Source organism: Chinchilla lanigera, unplaced genomic scaffold (genome assembly GCF_000276665.1).
Source record: "Chinchilla lanigera isolate Chin_1 unplaced genomic scaffold, ChiLan1.0 scaffold00092, whole genome shotgun sequence".
NCBI lineage: Eukaryota > Metazoa > Chordata > Mammalia > Rodentia > Chinchillidae > Chinchilla > Chinchilla lanigera.
Genome location: NW_004955493.1, coordinates 3,300,558 through 3,319,557, shown reverse-complemented (window position 1 = coordinate 3,319,557; position 19,000 = coordinate 3,300,558). Strand labels below are relative to the sequence as shown.

At 50.3% G+C, this 19,000-nt stretch overlaps 1 protein-coding gene across 4 annotated transcripts in view; it reads right to left on the bottom strand.

Annotated features, from left to right (window-relative positions):
• Window positions 1–1,863: 1,863 nt before the first annotated feature.
• The window catches only part of Slc5a11 (solute carrier family 5 (sodium/inositol cotransporter), member 11), a 58,049-nt gene continuing 40,912 nt past the window's right edge, over window positions 1,864–19,000 (bottom strand). For 2 of the 4 annotated variants that reach the window (XM_005405114.2, XM_005405116.2), the window contains exons 10-16: window positions 14,635–14,770; window positions 9,228–9,335; window positions 8,783–8,933; window positions 5,843–6,011; window positions 4,973–5,188; window positions 3,926–4,088; window positions 1,864–2,145 (exon numbers count right to left, since the gene is read on the bottom strand). In XM_005405114.2, coding sequence (XP_005405171.1) covers window positions 1,943–2,145; window positions 3,926–4,088; window positions 4,973–5,188; window positions 5,843–6,011; window positions 8,783–8,933; window positions 9,228–9,335; window positions 14,635–14,770 — 1,146 coding nt within the window. In that variant the 3' untranslated portion in view covers window positions 1,864–1,942. Of the gene's footprint in view, window positions 2,146–2,181; window positions 3,406–3,925; window positions 4,089–4,972; window positions 5,189–5,842; window positions 6,012–8,782; window positions 8,934–9,227; window positions 9,336–14,634; window positions 14,771–19,000 lie in introns of those variants that run through there. The other 2 variants (XM_005405117.2, XM_005405115.2) reach the window with 2 other exon arrangements.

The window sequence follows — 19,000 nt, the reverse complement described above, 5'->3', positions numbered from 1 at the left end:
GAAAGAATTTTTACGAGAATTAACTGGAGGATTCTACCCTAGTACTCCTAGGTCAAAAATACCTAATGATAGCAGCAATGTCTTATTTATAGGACAGGTCACGATGAGGACGGTTTCTTGAAATTTGAAGATTCTGAAAAAGTTACCAACATAGGACTTGCAGATGTTTTTGGACAGAGGGGGCTGTTACCCCAGAGTGTCCTGAGCGACCTGTTTGGGCGCCAGAGCATGCGGTCAGGCTGTATCACGAAGGATGACGGAGTTGGAGAAAAGCTTATGTATTAGAGATGACAGGTGACTAGCCGGAAAGGCTTTATAACCCGTCGTTTACAAAGCAGAGAAGAGATGCTGGGAAGCAATTACACGTGCAGGACGAGGCCAGCCCGAGAGCACGGGAGCTCCTCGAAGCGCGTCAACAAGCCCTCGCAGCTTATTAACCGAGTGCTGGCAGCGAGGCTGAAACTAATCGCCTCCCGAGGTGTGCTGTTCCTGGGCAGGTCCCCTCTTGCTCAGAGAGGCCCTCTGCCTGACCCCTGCTTTTTATCTACTTTTCCTCATTCTCGCCCCCGTTCCTTCCCGGGGTACAGCAAGAACCCATGCGGTCCCTGGCTGGAGAAGGGGCCAGACTGGGTGTGTGGGAAGGGCAGTCGGGAGGCCGGTGGCCTGAGCCCCCTGTAGGGACAGGTTACTGAAACGGGCGTGCACCCCAACCAGAGGCGGCAGAGGGCGCAGTGTCTGGGGCGGGTCGCTCAGGCCTAGCGGAAGTCTGTTCCTCCTGCTTCCCTCCGTTGGCCCCGGAGCGGGGCACTCGGCCTCTCCCATGCAGATGGCCCCGAGAGCCCGCTCACCTCCCAAAGCCTCTATGGTCTTGCCAGAGCAGTTACATGGGTCTGGATAGAAGCTCCCTTAGCAACCAACGCCCCCCAATACCCACAGCTGAGAGCACGGCGTTTACCTTTGTGCAGCCCATAGCTGTTATCTGGATTCGTGTGGAAAGGCCCGTCCTGATGGGGGAACGCCAGGCTCATACCGTTCCCAGGTGTTCAGTGCGTCAGCAGGGAACCCAGGAGGTATCTCTGCGTGCCTGTGGTCAGGTGGTTCCTCAGCCCATGTTTCCCATTTTCTCCTGTAGCCTGGAAATGAGGGTCCCTTGAGAAACTGGGACCACTACACCACTTTCCTGTTAGTAGCTCCACCCACACGTTTAGCCCAGGACCAGGGTGCTCCCCCAGAGACGGCTGTGCACATGGCAGACTCTGCTCCTACAGGTCATTTCTAAGGACCTGTCAGGTCCCAGACCAACAGCCTGAGATGCTGGTGTTCTGCACAGAACCAGCGGGTGGTCGCTCCCGGGCCCAAAACAGCATGGGCCCCCAGCCAGGAGATTCTTTGCAGACCTTCTTCCTTCTGGGTGCTTGTTTAGCATTTCATGGGGAATTAGGTAAAGAAACGTTTCTGTAAGGCAGAACTTGAGAAGTGCACATAGTTGTGTGCTTTTCTTATAAGCATGAGATTCCACAGCAAAACAGTTCTGTTTTCAAGAAAATCATACCCAGGAGCAAGTACTATAAGGAGAAAACCTCAAGATCAGCTATAGCTTTCAGAAAGGAGCTTGGACAACATGGCAGTCGCCTATAATCCCAGCTCCTCAGGAGGCTGAGGAAGGAAGATTGCAAGTTCAGGGGCAGCCTGGGTAACTTAGTGAGAGCCTGTCTCAAAATTAAGGCTTAGAGGGGTGTAGATCATTACATCCCTGGGCACAACCTCCAGTTACTGCAAAGGGAAAGAAGGAAGGAAGGAGAAAGGAAAAGACCTAAATGTCCTGACAAGAACGGCCCACGAACACCTTTTGAAGCCTCATAGTAAACAAACAGAAAAGCTTTATTATTACTTTCATTAAAAAAATTGTTGAAAACAAAACAGACACCTGGTTTTCCTCACACTAAGCAAAGTAGCCCCAGAGGAAGATGGCGCAGGTAATGCAGACAATACAGTTGATGTCCAGCAGGGTTTTCACCGTGGGGCTTTCCTCCAAGGAAGTCAGGGGGGGTTCCACTTTGTCTGGGGGCGCTGCTTTGCCCTTGTCCATCCCACAGAGCCACAAGATGGCCTTCACCACCTTGGACTGCTTTGGGGCTGCATCACCTGAAAGGAACCAGTGAACGAAATCAGATGGGCTGTATCTGCCTCCCAGAGAAAGAAGGGCGGTAGCCAGCTGCGTTCCTGCAACAGAAGTACTTTAAGTGCCTTTTCTGGAAGGTACTCTCCACCCTCCCTACCCGTGGTCCACAGCCGCAGATCAACCCAACACAGAAGGAAAATATGTGGGAGCAAATTGGGTCTGCACTGAATGTGTTGTATAGATTTTCTTTGCCGTTATTATTTGAACAATTCAGTGTAAGTATTTACACTGTATTAGGTTTTTACAGTATACGGGAGGAGTGTGCCACTTTGTACGGGGGATCTGAATGTCCATAAGCTTTAGAATCTCGGGAGTCCTGGAACCAGTTCCCCGAAGATACTGCGGAATGACTGCATCCATAAACTGGGAAGTCTATTGAATTCTAGAAGGTTCCTATTTTCAGAATTTCAATGTCTCCAGCTGAATTTCGGTGAGGAAATTGAACCTCATACTAACGAGCAAAGCCGCAGAGCTGGTAATCTGTGGCAGAAGTGGGGTCAGACCTTTTGTGTCACTCTGTCTCCCGGGAGGCTGCCGGGACATGAGCACTTTGGTGGAAAACTTAGTTTTTTGTTTACAGCTGGGGCAGTAAACAGCTGTTTACAGGGTCAGATAAGTAACACACTGAGTCAGGGGAAGCATATTTGCATATATTAAACACTTTGAAAATAGGCTTCACCTCTACCAAGAAATATGCTATTCCCCATTTTTCTTTAAGAACATGGCTTTCTGGAGTTTCCCACTTTTTGGAGTTTGCCACTTTCAGTGGACATGGGTTCACATCCACAGTATCCAAAATTAAGAACCAAGCAAACAAAAGCCATGACTGTCCACAGGCCCAAGATCATGTGGATAGTGGGGAGTGGTGGGGACTTTGACTGAAGAACACAACCCACGTCTAAGGGACGGCTGCCTAACGGCGGCTGCATGTCATGTCCACCATGTAGACGCATGCGCTCAGTGTCGTTGCGTTGTCCTTTCAAGAGAAGGTGGAAATCGATGTTAGCTCATTCCGATAAAGCCAGTGTTCCTCGGCCTTTTTGGCAGCGGAGACCGGTTTCACACGAAATAGTCCTTCCATGGTCGGGGGTGGTGGTTTGGGGATAATTCGAATGTGTGCAACCCAGATCTCTTGGACACGCGGTTCACAATGGTTTGGGGCTCCTGTGAGATCTGACGCCCTCCGTGATCTCCAAGGGTGGAGCGCGGGCAGTGACGAGAGCCTGCAGGTAACACCAACGAAGCTTCAGCGTTCCCGCCACTGCTCATCCCCTGATCTGTGACGCTGGTGCCTCCCAGGCCCCAGACAGGTACCATGTGTGGCCCGGGGCTTAGGGACCTCTGATTAAAACAAGTTAAAGGGGCCGGGGATACGGCACAGCAGCACAAGCGCCTGCCTGACGAGCACAAGGTCCTGAGTTTGATTCCCAGTACAAAAAAGAAAACCAGGTGGGCAACACTAAAATCTGTCTACAAGCTTCCCGGGTGGAAATCCTCATTCGGAGGTGCTGCAGTGCTCCAGCTGACTGTGAGAGGTCCATAAGGATTAATGGACTGTTTTCCCTGGTCAACAGGAGCCCATCTGAGACTTGTCTGGGAGGTGGGTACCAATAACCCCTTCTGGCAGCTGCGGGGTGGGGAAGACACTAAAATTCCAAGTCTGCCCCCTCTTCTCTAGCCTGTGAACACATAATGCTGCTCCTTGACTGCTAATGTAACTAAGGCGAGAGGCAGGTAACTCACCGTTGTGGGTTTTGGACATGCTTTCTTGAACAATCTCAAACTGGGTGCTGGTGGCTTCTGGAGTCCCGTTCTGAGAGAGGGCGGGCGGCAGGGGCGTTTCTGGGGGCCCTTGTTCCTTCTGGACCACAGGGTCATGGCGGGTAAACCAGGTCAGGCGACTGATCTTAAGGCACAGAGGTGAGTTGTAAAGACACGGGAGAGGCTGTGAGCCCGTTCTTCACCTGCCCCCTGGAAGCCCCTCAGCCTCCCCCCTGCCCAAGGCTGCCCTGTCTTCCCTTCCAGCCCACCCTCCAGCAACCTTCCACTCCCTCAGTCTTCTGGACCAACGCTCAATGCTGTCTTTCATTCTTCTACTGGGCTCTAACTGTCCCTCACTGTACCCTCTGAGTTTAGCCCCGCCCCTGGGGCATTGGGAGACCCAAGGACTGTCCATGTCTCCCTGGGAGTTTCTCTACCCAGAGAGACGGCACTGGTTCATTAGTTCTTGGGTGTGAGCATGTCTTGAGTTGAACTTTGAATAGGAATCGGGAAGTTTAAAACACAAGAAAATAAAGGAATTGGGAGGTTTGCTAGAAATCCCAAGGCAGAAACATGTATGCCGCCCCTCCTCATCCTGGGGGTTAAATCTAGAGCATGTGCGGTGAGCAACCTCCCTGGATCTTTCTAATTTCTTCTTTTCGGATAGGGTCTCACTGAGTTGTCCAGGTGGTACTTGAATTTGTAATCCTCCTGCCTCAGCCTCCCAGAGTGCTGGGATTACAGGCATGTGCCCCACCACACCTGGCTTGAAATCCACATACTTGTAATTACAAGCAAGGAGGATTTATCCCTAGAAGCTGTGTGGCTCCACATGGGGCCTGGGAATCCGAGCAGAAGTGCAAGGCGAATTCTGCCGACCTTTTCTGTGTCTTGAATCTGCCTTTCCCCGAGCCCAACCCGGGCTCTTTGCTTGTCTGATCATTCAGTCCTCTTTGCTAAGCCGTTGAAGCTGGTGTTCCTGGGTGTACAAGAGGGTCCCCTCGGATACAGTTGTCAGTTCAAACGTACCATCTCCCTGGAAGGCGGCTCTGTGAACCAGCTCACGGTGGACATGGTGATCAGGGTGGTTGCCGACAGAATCATGGAGAAGTAGAGGTAATGGATGTACTTCACCACAGCGGGGCGCTCATCTGGCTGGTCACACGGAGGCTGAACATAGATGAAGTCCAGGACCAGTCTGATCAAGCCTAGGAGCAGGCCCAAGATCAGGCCTGAGAAGGCACCCTGAAAATCAGAGCAAAACCACCTCAGAGACACCAAGGACTGGGGCCTCCAGGTACTCACCGCAAGAGCCTGGCTCTTACAACCATCACCGCCTGCAGCTGTGACTTGGAAAGCCCTGGAGCTGTTCAGCTGTCTCTCTTCCACAAGGCTTGCTGTCACAGGGATTCGTCCCAGGACCCCCGATGGGTACCAGAGTCCACCCAGGCTCAAGTCCCGTGTATAAAATGGTGCGGCTCTCGGGTGTACTTTAAATCACCGCTAGGTTACTTATAATACCTAAGACAATGTAAATGCTGTGTGAATAGTTTTATAATCTGGTTCAGGGAATAAGAGTCTGTACATGTTCAGTACATAGGCAATTTAAAAAAATCTTCAACCTGCTGGAAGTTTGCAGATGTGGAGCCATAGCCATGGAGGGCCAGTGGGAATGCGTCACACAATTCTCACGTAACTTAATCCCTTCTATTAAACAGCTTCCCTGTTTAATAGAATGTGTTGAGATTCTTCTGAGACCCCCACTGCACTGCTTATAGCCTCCCCTTGTCCCCAACAGCACCAAGCCCTGCCCACCGTCGGTCCCCCACTGCCACCGTCCTCCCCCATTGCACACGGCAGCGCTTGGTTCTTGCACGGTGCGGGCCGAGCCCCAGCTACCTTCTCGTTAGCCCGCTTCCAGAAGCAACCCATGATGAAGACTACAGCTACGGGTGGCTGCAGGTAGGAGCTGATGGACTGGATGTAGATGAAAAGTTGGCCTCCCTGGCTGGCCTGGACCACAGGGATCCAGAGGATGGAGACCAACACCAGCAGAATCACAAATATCCTGTGCCAGACGGAGGGGCTCCGGATTAGTGCTATCTTTCGTGAGGTATCAGTTACACCCCCTGTAATAACTTTTATTGAATTTATAGAGTTGCCCACTCACTACTACAATCAGAATGTATGGGCCTACAGGTGCCCCACACGTGCCAAAACCAGAACAAACTGGACCTTTATTTTGTTACTGCAAGTGTGGGTCAGATCGCCCCTCAGCTCTGCATTAGGGGAATGTTGGCCATTTGAGAAGGATCTGTCTGGGAGCCGGCTGGACAGGGTTGATCAGCCCTGAATTTACATGCTTTCCTTCCCTCTTCTGGGCCGAGGACACCAAGATCTACATGGGTAGTCACTCGGAAGTGTCCGGCCCTTGTTCCTAAACCTGTGATCACAATTCCAGGAATGCGGCACCCCATGTGACTGAGTCCACAGGGACGGTCCTTTCCCGGGAACAAAGCCGTCCCCCAGCTGTACAGACTCTAGCTCTATGACACCAGGACTGAGAGAATGATCAACCAAGACCCAGGCAAGTAAAGACTGGCCGCTACTGTCGGAAGTGAATCCCTGTATGAGACTGTGCCCTCTCCAGCTACCTGGGCTGAAGGCTTTCCGTATCTTCCCTCTAACTTTCCAATTAAAGCTTTTCTGTCAAAAATGTGGAACATCCATCACACCAAGAAGTTCCCTCAAACTCGTTTGTAGTTTACTGCTTCTCCGACCCTACGCTACCACTTTGCCTGCTTCCTATAGTCTTGCCTGCCTTTGGCATTTCCTCTAAACTGTATCCTGTGACAGGTGGGTCTTTTGTAGCTGGCTTTGTTGTTTTGAGGTTCATCCATGCCACAACATGTATCTTTTTTTTTTTTTTTTGGTATCGGGAATTGAACTCGGGACCTTGTGCTCGCCAGGCAGGCACTTGTGCTGCTGAGCTACATTCTTCCCGGTCAAGCATGTATCATTATTTCATTCCGTTTTATGGTTGAAAAGTACACCGTTGTCATGGATATGCCATTGCATGCCGCTGTTTCTCCAGTTGCTGGACATTTGCATTGGAACTTTTTTGTGTGGCTAAAATGGATAGTGCTTCTATGAACATGTGTTATACAGATCTCTATGTTGACATGTAGTTTCATTTTCTGGAATGCTAACTGTTGAGTTACAGGGGGAATGTGTGTTTAACATTTGAAGAAACTGCCAAACTGTTTTTGAGTAGTTGGATCATTTTATATTTCCACCCATAATGAGTTTGTTTTGCTGCTGTTATGGTTTGTGCCTGGGTATCCCCCTCAAAGCCTCACGTGGTCATGGGGCGGGCTTTTAGAGTTTGATTATGGGTATGAGAGCTACACCCGCCCTGGGGAGGATAGTTTGCATATGTAAGGGAGAGGAAGAGGCTGCTTGCCTCCATTCCTCCCTTTTGCTCTTGTTGCTTTGCCATGTTCTGCTGCCATGAATGTGTTTGCCCTCTGCCGTGTGCCACTCTGCCTTGGAGCCAGCCAAGTACGGACTGAAACCACCACAAACTGTGAGCTAAATAAACCTTTCCTTCCTTCATTTTGAGTGTTGGGTATTTTGTCTCGGCAAATGAGAGAAAAGTAACAAAGACCGCAACCGTGTCTTGTTACAGCCATTCTAGTGGGTGTGTAGTACATTATAGTTTCAATTTTTTTTTTTTTTTTTGTACCGGGAGTTAAACTTGGGATCTTGCGCTTGCCAAGCAGGTGCCTGTGCCACTGAGCTATATCCCCAGCCCTAATTTGCACTTCTCACATGATGAAGGATGACCATTTTTCCATGGCCTTATATTAGCTATTTACTTATATATCTTCCCTAGTGACATGTCTGTCCAAATCTTTCAGCTGTTGGCCTTAGGTTTTATCACTTCCTCCTATAATCTAGGTGACAAATCCTATATCATAATGTTTTCTCTCCATCTGTGGTTTGATTTTATTAATGGTATCTTTCAAAGTGGAAATATTTTAAATTTCTATCAAGTCCCGTGTAACACTTTTTTTATGGATTATTCTCTGGGTGTTGTCTCTCAAAAACTTGCTAACCCAGGGCTGAGACGCCTCGGGGTGCATCTCCGGGGATGACCGAGCCCCAGGAACTTACCTGCGTGTATTTTACATAAAGTACTAGGGGTTGAAAGCAGGGTCTCTGTACTGGGCTTACATACTCGGCCCTTTTTGTTTTTTAATTCTGAGACAGGGTCTTGCTAAGTCGATGAGCTGACTGGGTTCCAGCTCGCAGTTCTCCCACTCGGTCTCCCGGAGTGCAGGATCACAGGTGTGCGCCCCCATGCCTGGCTCACACGCGCTAACTGCGGCTTCTCCCGGTAGATTGCAGAGCTTTCAGGAGCCTTGGATTAGAAACCTTTCTCTCGCCTACAAAACACGCTTTTCCCTGTAGCTGGTCACTCCCCCAGACCCTCAGGGCCCCGTCCGGGTTGGGTCACTCCCTGTGAATCGCTAGGTCTCCCGACCCCCCATGGAACCCTCATTAGGGCGGTGCTTGCCAGCCGTCTGTCCTCCTCCAGCTCCAAGGTGGCAAGAGCGGCATCTTTCGCCGTTCTGTGCTGCTACTTGGTACACAGTCTTTTGAATAACCGGTGCTCTGGAGTGCTAATGCCCTCCTCTGCCATCTGAGGAGGCTGAGGCAAGCTGGATCAGTTGCTGGTTGGACTTTGCCGATGGCATGGGGGGGCGTGGCTTGCTCCTCCTTGAGTACCTGGTGTTTCGCTCACCTGCCCGTGCGCACCCCGCCCTAAGGCTTTACCTGCCCACCACCATGAGCTCCCTCTCGGACGCCCGTGGCCGGATGTGGTTCCAGAGGTCCATGGTGAAGATGGTGCTGGCACTGTTAAAGATGGAGGTGAGGGAGGACATGAGGGCCGCCACCATCACAGCCGTCATCAGCCCACGGAGTCCTGGAGGCAGAGGGGAGGGCCGTGGGCCTCGGGGTTCTGCCAGCAGCTTCTGCCCTTCCTCCTGACCCGGCGGCCCCAGGCCCCAGGCCCCAGAAGGCTCGGCTCTGAGGAGGGAGAGCCCCTGGACGGACACAGCTTTGGCTTTTGGGGAGACCCTGGACCTGGGGCTCAGGCTGGGAGGCTGCAGTCTGCTCCCACCCCCAGCCCTCCCGTCTTGTCTCCATCAGGTCGGAGCCCAGCCGATGCCCCCCTTCTGCGCCTCCGGGGGCCTGAGGGACGGGCGAGGGCCGTTACCTGTGGGCAGGAGCTCCAGCACGAGTTTGGGGTACGCGATGTCGGAGCAGCCGGAGGGGTTGCTGCAGACCTTCTGGCAGATTTCCGGATGAGCACACGCCACTTGGTCTGTGGAGGGAACACAGGCCGAGTGGAGCAGACGGCCTGGGAGCCCGGGCCTGACCGCAGCGTGGCCCGACGCGGCCAGCCCCGGGGAGGTGGGTTTACTGTCTGTGCTTAGAGCGCAGTGACCTCGAAAGGAGCCTAGGCCTTATAAGCCGTGACCTTGTTACTTGACCTTTCCTCAGCGGCCCGATCTGTAAAACTGGGCAAATAACACAAGGCTGGACTGGCAACGGGCACAACTGGCTGAGAAGGTCCTTGTAAAGCTCTTAGCTCCGAATCTCATACACATGAGTGCTGAGAAGATTGCAGCTATTGTGAACGTGACCCAAGTAAAGCGGAGACACCAGTGACCCTCACCACAGCACCTGTGTCCTCTTCCACTCCAAAGGTGGGGGGGGGGGGACAAAAGCAGTTCCTCCCTGGACCAAAGGTCCTCACTGCTTGACACGTGGGGTTTTTTCTCCAGTACTGAAGATCAAACCCAGGGCCTTCTCATCATCCTCAGCCTTTTTTTTTTTTTTTTAATTTTCAGACATGTTCTCACAAAGTTAATTTGCCAAAGTTGGGCTTGAATTTGTGATCTTCCAGCCTCAGCCTCTCAGGCTGCTGGAATTATCACTACCATGCCAGAACCAAATGCACTTTTGTCCTTACCGTATTAGGGATTGAACCCCAGAGCCTAATTCCCAGCTCACCCTCCACACTCCTTCCCACTTTTTTTCTGAGACACAGGGTCTTGCTCTGCAGTTCAGGCTGGCCTTGAACTCTCAACGATTCTCCTGCCTCAGCCTCCCAATGCCCCCTTTAAATTCTTTTCCCTGTCTTCTCAATAGTTCATAAAATTCAATAGTTGCTCCTCATTTTAGACTCGGTGACTACCCGCTAGCTCTGAATTTCCCTCTCCTTTCTTTGGTCTCCTGAGCCACTCTCTGAGTCTCCAGTGTAAATCCACCCAGCTGCCCTGGCATCTCTGGTGGGGCATCACTGTTATCATGCACATTTCCGTTGTGGGTTGGATGCGGTTTGTGTTTTCCCTAAGGGTTTCTGTGTCAGGATCTGGGAACGAAAAGTGCATGAAAAGTTATACCCCCCCCCAAAAAAAAACCCTCTCGTTCTGTTTTAGACAAAATTAAGAAGGGAGACTAAAGATATTTCTTGAGAAGTATTAGGGAGAAACAACCTTACTCAGGATAATAATACCTGAGAGGTCTAGGTTCTCGGCTTTTTATTATTCTTCTGGGGAAGCTCATTAAAAACATCTACGTCCCCGCCACCAGGACGCTGTCAGGAGCCTCCCAGCTGGGCCCCGGGCCTTGTTTAAGTTCAGATCTGTGCATTTCTGTCTCTGATGGTTCTCTACAAGCTCTTTCTCTTCTAGGTGCCCCAAGAAGGAGCCAAGGATCTCCCCAAGATATTTGTTAACTACAGGAGCTTTTATTTTTCCTACTGGGAATGCAACCTTCCAGCGTGGGACACATGACAGATACAAGGCTTATAAAGCACACGGTGGCAGAAAGGCCCTGGATCATTTATCTAAGATATGCTCATTGTGGGAAGTTAGCAGGTTCAGCTAAGTCGTAAATGACAGCAGCAGCCTTGCGGTCAGTGACACCCGCTTACCTGTTAAGCAACCATCTCCTATACACCGTGAGTTTCCTTAGAAAGCTTCCGACCCCCCCCGATGCCTCAAGAATAAATCGAATCCGAACACAACACAAAGCTTCCTTCTACACTTTGGGCATTCACTGAAGTTTCACTACGACCGAGACACTGCATATACCTCATTTCATTTTCACAGTTCTGTAGGGGAAGATATTGTACTTATTTATTTTTGAGACACAGTCTTGTTATATATAATCCAGACTGGCTTTCAACTCACTCTGGAGCTCAGGCTGGCCTCAAACTCGGGCAATCCACCTGCCTCAGCCTCCTGAGTGCTGGGATTAGAGCTGTGTGTCCCACCACACTCTGCTGTCCTATCTTAAAGAGATGGAAACAGGCCCAGAGCGAAGTCGTTTGCCCAGATCATACAGATGGTTTCTATGTACTTGCTTCCAGAGCTGGGGTTGAGAGGACTGGTTTTGTAAAGAGGTCATTTTCCAAATTCTGTGTGTGTTGTGAGTTCTATTGTTTCCTTTTAAATTTCTATAGTAACTTTAAAAAAAGTGCCATTGGAATTGGGTTTTGTCTAGGCCCATACAAGCCCAGCCTCAGAGCGTCCCTTTTAGGCAGCTCTGCACCCACCCGAGATTGGGGGGGGGGCACTCGGGGATTTGAGGAACAGGGAGCAGAGCAGGGAGGATAGAATGACTCGAACACAGCCTCCTGTGGTAGGCCAGGGATGCCTGATCTTTCGGTGGTCTTGTTAAAAATACATAGCCGGGCTTCACCCCCAGCCCTTGTGATTCAGTAGTTCGGGGACAGGCCTCAAAGTCTGCATCTTTAACAAGTTCTGGGGAGAGACTGCTAGATCGGGGACTACTGCACTTCACAAAGTACTGGCCTAAGCCCCAAAGAGGGGGAGAGATTTCAGATACAAACGCCTGCCTTGCGCTCCCTACCTTACCTCGTTCTCTAAAAGTCCTCTGAACTTATTCCTGGAGCCACGTGATAGAGCATTTTGAGAAAGGGGGTCTCTGTGTAGTTCAGGCTGGCCTCCAACTAACAGTGATCCTCCTGCCTCAGCTTTCCTGAGTGCTGGGATTACAGGCGTGCGCCACCACGCCCGGCATAGTGTTTTAATGTGTAGCTTATCTTTTTCTTATGCGTACCGGACCCACTAGTATAAAGTCCTCACATTATAAAGTCCTTCGGTTCACAGAGCACAGAGTTGTATCTTCTTTAACAATGACTATTGACTTGGCTGGTTTTTAAGAGGTGGCCAGGGTAGCGTTACTGATCTTACAGATCTCAACCCAAGGCTTGGGATGCAATTTGCGTGTCTAAGCGCCAGCTTCTGGGGGCAGGGTACACCTGGGTTCAAGTCCCGGCTTCCCCAGCATTAGTCCCGAATCCGCCAGTGTGTGATCCCAGACTCCTCACACCCAACCCGTCACCAAACCAGCGGGCTCCACCCTGAAATACATTTTGAGCCATCCGCCTGGATCAGCTGCTGCTGCCTCAGTGAATTTCCCTGCAAACCCTGTCAACAGTAGCTCTGTCTCGCATTCCTCTGATCCCTCCTGCGCACTTCCTCCTCCTCACAGCCCTAGCACAACTAATACTTTTGTCAGTCATTTGTGTATTTGTTTCCTCTGCCTCGGCAGTGTAAGTCCCGCTGGAGCAGGCTGTGAGTCCTGTTCAGCCATGGCGCGTCCGGGTCTGTTGGAATAAGACCTGACACTTTCCTCTCAAAATATCTGAGATACTTGGAAGGAAGAAATGAATGTGAGTGAATAACTATCTTGACCTTCAATTTCTTCATTTTTAACATAGAAATAACACTGTGTATTACCTCGGTCACCTTGAGGATGAGATGAGGGAGGGAACACAGTCCCTGGGTGTCCATGGGGGGCTGTTCCAGGACCCCCCCCAGACGCCAAAATCTGCAGAGCCTTAGTCCCTTGTATAAAATGTCCTAGCGTTATGCATATACCCCACGCACACGCTGCGGTATGCTTTAAATAAGATCCAAGTTACAATGACAACACATGTAATGCTGTGTAAATAGTTGAATTGTGTTGTTGGGACTAATGCTAAAGAAAAAGCCTGTATGTTTAGGACAGATGCAATTTTTTCACACTTTTTTTTTTTTTTTTTTAAATCTTTTGGAGGCAGGGTCTCACTGTGCAATTCAGGCTGGCCTTGAGCTCACTTTGTAGCTCAGGCTGGTCTCGAACTCGCAACGATCCTCCTGCCTCAGCCTCCCGAGGGCTGGGATTACAGCGTGCACCACCATGCCCAGCTCCCACATGTTTTCAATCTGCAGTTGGTTGAATCTGTGGGTCCAGATCAGTCCACCCTCTATTACCATTAAGATGCTCTATCCGGGTTACTCGTGAAGAGACTTATTTGCCTCTCGCACAAGGCAGCGGCCTCGTTAGTCTGGCCTCTGGTGAGAGCAGCAGATCAGAGTGTGGGTTGGAGCAGGTGCTCAGATCTGAACCAGGAAACGGGGACACAGGTGGGTGTTGGGGAGGGGTCAGAGCCCCACCAGGATGCTCTCCTGATGACCTGGGGATCCCCGCCCGGGACCCAGCCCCTCCGGGCTCATGGCATCTCCAGTACCGCCACCTGGAGCTGCGCCTCCGGAAGGACCTCTGGGGACTCTCACCCAAGCTATAGCACAGGCTGCTTGCCCTGTGTCGGGAGCTGCTGGACGCCTGATGAAGTGTTTTAAAATCTTATTTTACAAGTGAGGAAATGGAGACAGATTACAAAGGTACACAGCTCCTGAGCTAAGACCTGGGCCCAACCCGAGTTCAGTGCTGACTTCCCTTCCCCAACTCACCTTGCAGTTCTTTTCGTTTGTAAAGTTTTTTGATACAGGGCCTCACTGTGTTAGCCCAGGCTGGCCTCAAACTCGCAATGATCCTCCTGCCTCAGCCTCCTGGGTGTGATTACAGGCACGCAGTGGGATTGCATGCACGCACCACCATGCCTGCTGTACCTCCTAATTTTTAAGGGTTCTAAATTACTTTGATTTAAGTAGGTTAACTAATAGAGCAATTCACACTACCCGTTTTAAAGTTCTGTGTAAGACTGTGTAGGATGAGGCATAGGGGAGCAAACTGCTTTCCAGTCCCCTTTGATGGCCGTGGGGCCATGGGGATGGGGTGGGCCGCTCACTGAAGAAAGAAGGAAGCTCTCCTACGCAGATCACCAGGCCCAGACGCCACATGACTCAGCGTTGTTTATCTCCATGGTACAAAACATACTCCTTTGCCACAGCGAGAAAAACACTGGAGCATCTATTCTAGAGGCTCTGACACCCTCTGATATTTAAGAAAAGTACCCAAAAAGGGGGAGGGATCCCCTTGGACCAAAGTTGCCAAACCACTGATCTCAAACACTAAAGCATGGGATTTTAAAGAAAATGGCATGTGAAAAACCGCACAACTTGAGTCTGTTTTGTGGTATGAGAAAGTGTAGAGTTGAGGAAGATCCCCGGTGAACTTCCGCACAGTGTGACCCGAGACCCCTAGCGCTGGCTCACTGGGCCAGCGCCGGGAAACTAAGTCGGGAGAGGGAGAATCCATCTGTTCCCCGGGCCGGGGCGCCGCGCCTCTGTCTGGGAGCGGCCAGTGACACGCTTGGGGTACTTCCCAGGGGCGGTGACTTGCAGACGGAGGACTCTCCTCACCTGGAAAGAGGACGCGGCTGACCATCCCGGGGAACACCATCAGGAAAAGGGGCAGAACCTTGAGGTAGGCAGCCATCAGGGATCCTCCTTTGGCGTGGGACAGGTTCTTGGCAGCCAGACTGCGCTGAACGATCACCTGGAACACAGGGGGCGGTTGGAAGCTGAGGAGGAGGAGGACCACCTCGGGAGGAGGACTAGCTGTGCGGGTGTCTTGGGAGTGCGGTAGATTAAGCGCTGTTGTTCGCCTGGCTTTGCTTCTTCGCTTCTCTGGTCTAAGTTGGGTGACTGTGATTCCCATCTGTTCCTTTCCCACACCTTTGTCCGGGCCATTTACAGTTCATAGAATAGGTCCTCCTCCACCACCATCATCACCAGCTAAGGGAAGGGTGTACCCATGATACTCCACTAAAGCTCTTCTTGGAAACTGTCCCTAATAAAAGCAAAGGAAAGAGGCACCCCTACCCCCTTATGGCCTCCAGGAGAATTGGGAACCATGGGGGTTGTGTGAAGCTGTTGGCTGCATCTCTGCCATCATACTAGGAAACCTCTTGGACACTGAAGTCCTCTCAGAGGAAACAAAAGCAGGAGATGAAGAAAGAGAAGTCCTTTCCAGTGGGCCCTTCCGCCGAGCCTTGCCAGGTCCAGTTTATGGTGTGAACTCTGCAGTTGGATACAGCCTCCAAAAATGGGGTTTGAATCCTGCCTCCCCACTTCCTGACTGTGGCTTTGAGCAGACAGCTTTGCGCCTCTTTGCCTCAGTGTAATCTGCCAAGAGGATAAAGTCAAGGCAGTTTTGATGGTCAAATGAAGTAAAGTCATTTAGAATACTTAACTAGCGTCTGGCACGTAGTAACTGCCCCATACATAATAGTAACCGCTATCCACCTCTAGCCTCCAGACATGTAAGCTCTCAGAAATCTTTGTTTAAACTATTATTCCTATTTCAAATAATGAGAGTTTGCACCAAGTCATCGAATAACCCTTACTAGGAAGCATTCCAGAGGCAGGATCTGTCCCCAACCCCACAGTTCACATGTGTACCGGTGTTTGGAGGTGCAGTGGGTGAGGAATGTATCATCCACGGAATCTGGGACCCAACCTGTCGGACAGCTGTCGGGCACCAAGATGGTCAGAGACTGTAAAACGTGACTTGCTAATGGTCCAACTGCAGTCACAGTGACACAAATCGAGCCAGGCGAGCAAGTGCCAAGGGGCAGTGCCTGCATAACCCATTCAGCCAATCTGAACTTAGAGAAAGCCTGGTCACAGCTGGCCACCCAGCTGAGTCACTGTCACACACGAAAAGGATTGCTAGCCAAGTGGTTGTTGATAAATAACGTCTGTTGAAAAACAAAAGGTAAACTCACACAGCACAGATCAGGGACCTCAGATGTCACACGCACGCGGATATCACACGCAGATGTCACGTGTACAGCGCACTCGTACATTTCCATCTCCTCCTGAGACATGCTTAATAAAGCACTGGATAGAGAATAGTGTGTTCCCTTCTGGGTATTTTCCCAGAAGAACTGAAAACATCATATAACAGTGATATATGTTCACCCATGTAAATAGCAGCACATTTGTCCATCCACTGAGGGTTGGATAAAAAAGATGTATTTTTAGATAATGGAATATTACTCAGCTTAAAGGAAAGATAAACTAGAGGCTTTTATAGGTAAATGCTCACAACTAGAGACCATACTCATAAGTGACATAAACCAGACCCGCATGTGTAAGCACTGCATTGTCTCACTAGTGTAAGAACGTGAAAGAGTGAATAAAAGTAGGAGGTATGATAGACACTGTGAAACAAAAGGAAACTGCTCAAAAGTTAAGGAGCAACTGGGATGAGGGAACAGAGAAAAGGAAAAATTGCTTTATTGAAAGGAACAGTTAATGCTTAATTACTTGCTCAATCTTACATGTCTATATTTTCCTGAGTAACCAATTTGAAGAAGTCAATGTGATACAATAACCACTGTTAATTTCCTATCACCTTGTCTGAATTTCAGCATTGCTTGTATTCTTGTGTTATTCTTTTTTAGAATAAATGTGAACTAAGGAATAAAAATGTAATTCAAATATGTGGAAGGAGGGGGCTTTAAGGAGCTATGTCTTTTTTTTTTTTTTTTTTTTTTTTTTTTTTAGTGTTTACTTTTATCTTAATTTTAGTGAGATTATAGGGTCTCATTAGGTGGTAGCCCAGGCTGGACTCAAACTTCTAATCCCTACCTACCTCAGCCTCCTAAATGCTGGGATTCCAGCTGCATGACAGCGGGCCCAGTCTAGGGAACTGTATCTCCACCTGTCATCCACCCACCTTATCTTCATGTGTGCTTCCCACAATAACTGCACAAACTTCCCCATGATAGGGATGGGAAAGAGGGAGGAGACCTCCTGGTGAGGGCTTCTCGGAATCGGGACAGCGCTGCTCTGAGCAGCGGTGAGTGAATGGGATAGCCGAAGTGCAAGGCTCCGGGTTGTCTGTAATGCGGTTAACAACGGCGTTTGTGTTTTGAGGAATCCCAAAGGCTTCAGGAAGAGTGGTAGTGATTGTCATCACTGTCACTTGGCGGAAGAGATTAGGGAGAGAAGTTCAGATAGGTCAGCAAGTAGAAGAGAGCTGGGCTCTGACCCTGGAAGCCACAGCGGGTCTGTAGGCGAGCTGTTCAGAAGCACAAAAGCACCGGGCCAGTCCAGAGAGCAGGAAGGCGAATGTAACTGTCCGTGACCGGCTCCCAGCAACGGCTCTTTACTGGGGGCAGAAGGGACCAGCGTCGGAAAAGCACCCAGGCTGAGAGAGCGAAGAGGAGAGGAGGAGGATAGACTAGCAGTGCAGCTTGGCTGAGCATGGCGAGTTAGGACAGAGAAGGGTCTGCGCTATCGCTACCGTCTGCACAGGAGAGTCGGAGCTTACAGCGTTTGCACGAGCCGTGCCTGGGCTTACCCTGACCTCTCCAAGGCCTTTCTGTTGAGTAGGGTGAGCTTAGGTCGCGCTAAGGTTCGTCCACTCACGGGGACGACATGCTGGTATGTGCTGAGCCGGGACCTGGTTCCCCCCAAGAACCCCCTGCTTTAGCTTCACTCGGGAGGAACCTTCTCGAGCTCCGAACTTCACTGATCTCTTAGGCTGTGCGTCTTGATGTGTCGGGGGGCTCCAGGGGCCTTGGCGACTTTCCCGGCGCCTGTACGAGGTGGCTCCAGTGAGCTGCTGAGGACTCAGAGGAACACGTCACACTGTGGCCATCGTGATGTCGGGGCCAGCGGGGCCCAAACGGGGTTCTTCCCAGTCTAATCTTTTTTGGTTTTTACAACAGTAGGGTCAGCTTTGGGGAGCATTCTGCCTCTTCTTTTGCAATCCTCATCCACATGGCTACACTAGCAGCATGGGCGTGGTTGCGTGACCTATAGGAAGGCCTTAGAGATCCTACAGACAAACCCTAGTTTGCCAAGTCGGACAATATCCCCAGGACTTTTAGATTTGGAACTCGGTTGTTAGCGGGTGTTCTAGTTGGTCTGCAGCGAGAGGTAAGAGCAAGTCGGAAGGGAGGAAGATGGGAAGGAGAACCAGACTAAGACTCCGGGGGCTCTGAAAGCTCCAGCTTCCTGTCCTTTGTTTGCAAAAACTCCTCCGTCCCCACCCCTTTCCTCGGCTAGCTGATTTCTCTGTCACCTGGAGCCTGCTATACTCTTACGCACACAGATGATGTTCATTTGGATGTTGGGAGTGAAAGACGCGGACATGTGGAATCACCTTATTTTGACCAAAGGTGGGGGGAGCACAAAGATTCCATTCTTTATTTTTTATCTGGCAGCTGGGTATGATGGCACATGCCTATTGTCCAGACTATTCCAGAGGCTGAGGCAGGAAGATTCCTTTGAGCCCAAGAGTTCAAGAAGAACCTGGGTAACATAGAAAGATCTATCTTTTTTTGAAAAAATATATTATGTACAACATGTCAATATGTATGCATCGTGGAATGGCTAAACAGATAACGTATGGATTACTCCACATGCTTTATTTCTTTCCTTTTTTGGTAGTGAGAACACTAAAACTTTTTTAAGGATCTTTTCTTCACTGTTGCTAACTAGAGCTGCCATGCTGGACAACAGATCTCTCAGCCTCGTCCCCTGTCTAATTGAGATGCTGTATCCTGTAACAACATTTCTCCAATCTCCCAACCTCCGGCCCCTTGAATTCTGCTTCTGAGTTCAGCATCTTTAGATTCCACGTATGAATGAGGTCACGTGGGTTTTGTGTCCTTTTGTGCCTGACTTATTCCACTTAACATAATGTCCTCCAGGTTCAACACCATTGTTAGGAAAGACAGGGTCTCACTCCCTTCCTCAGCTGAGTAATTTT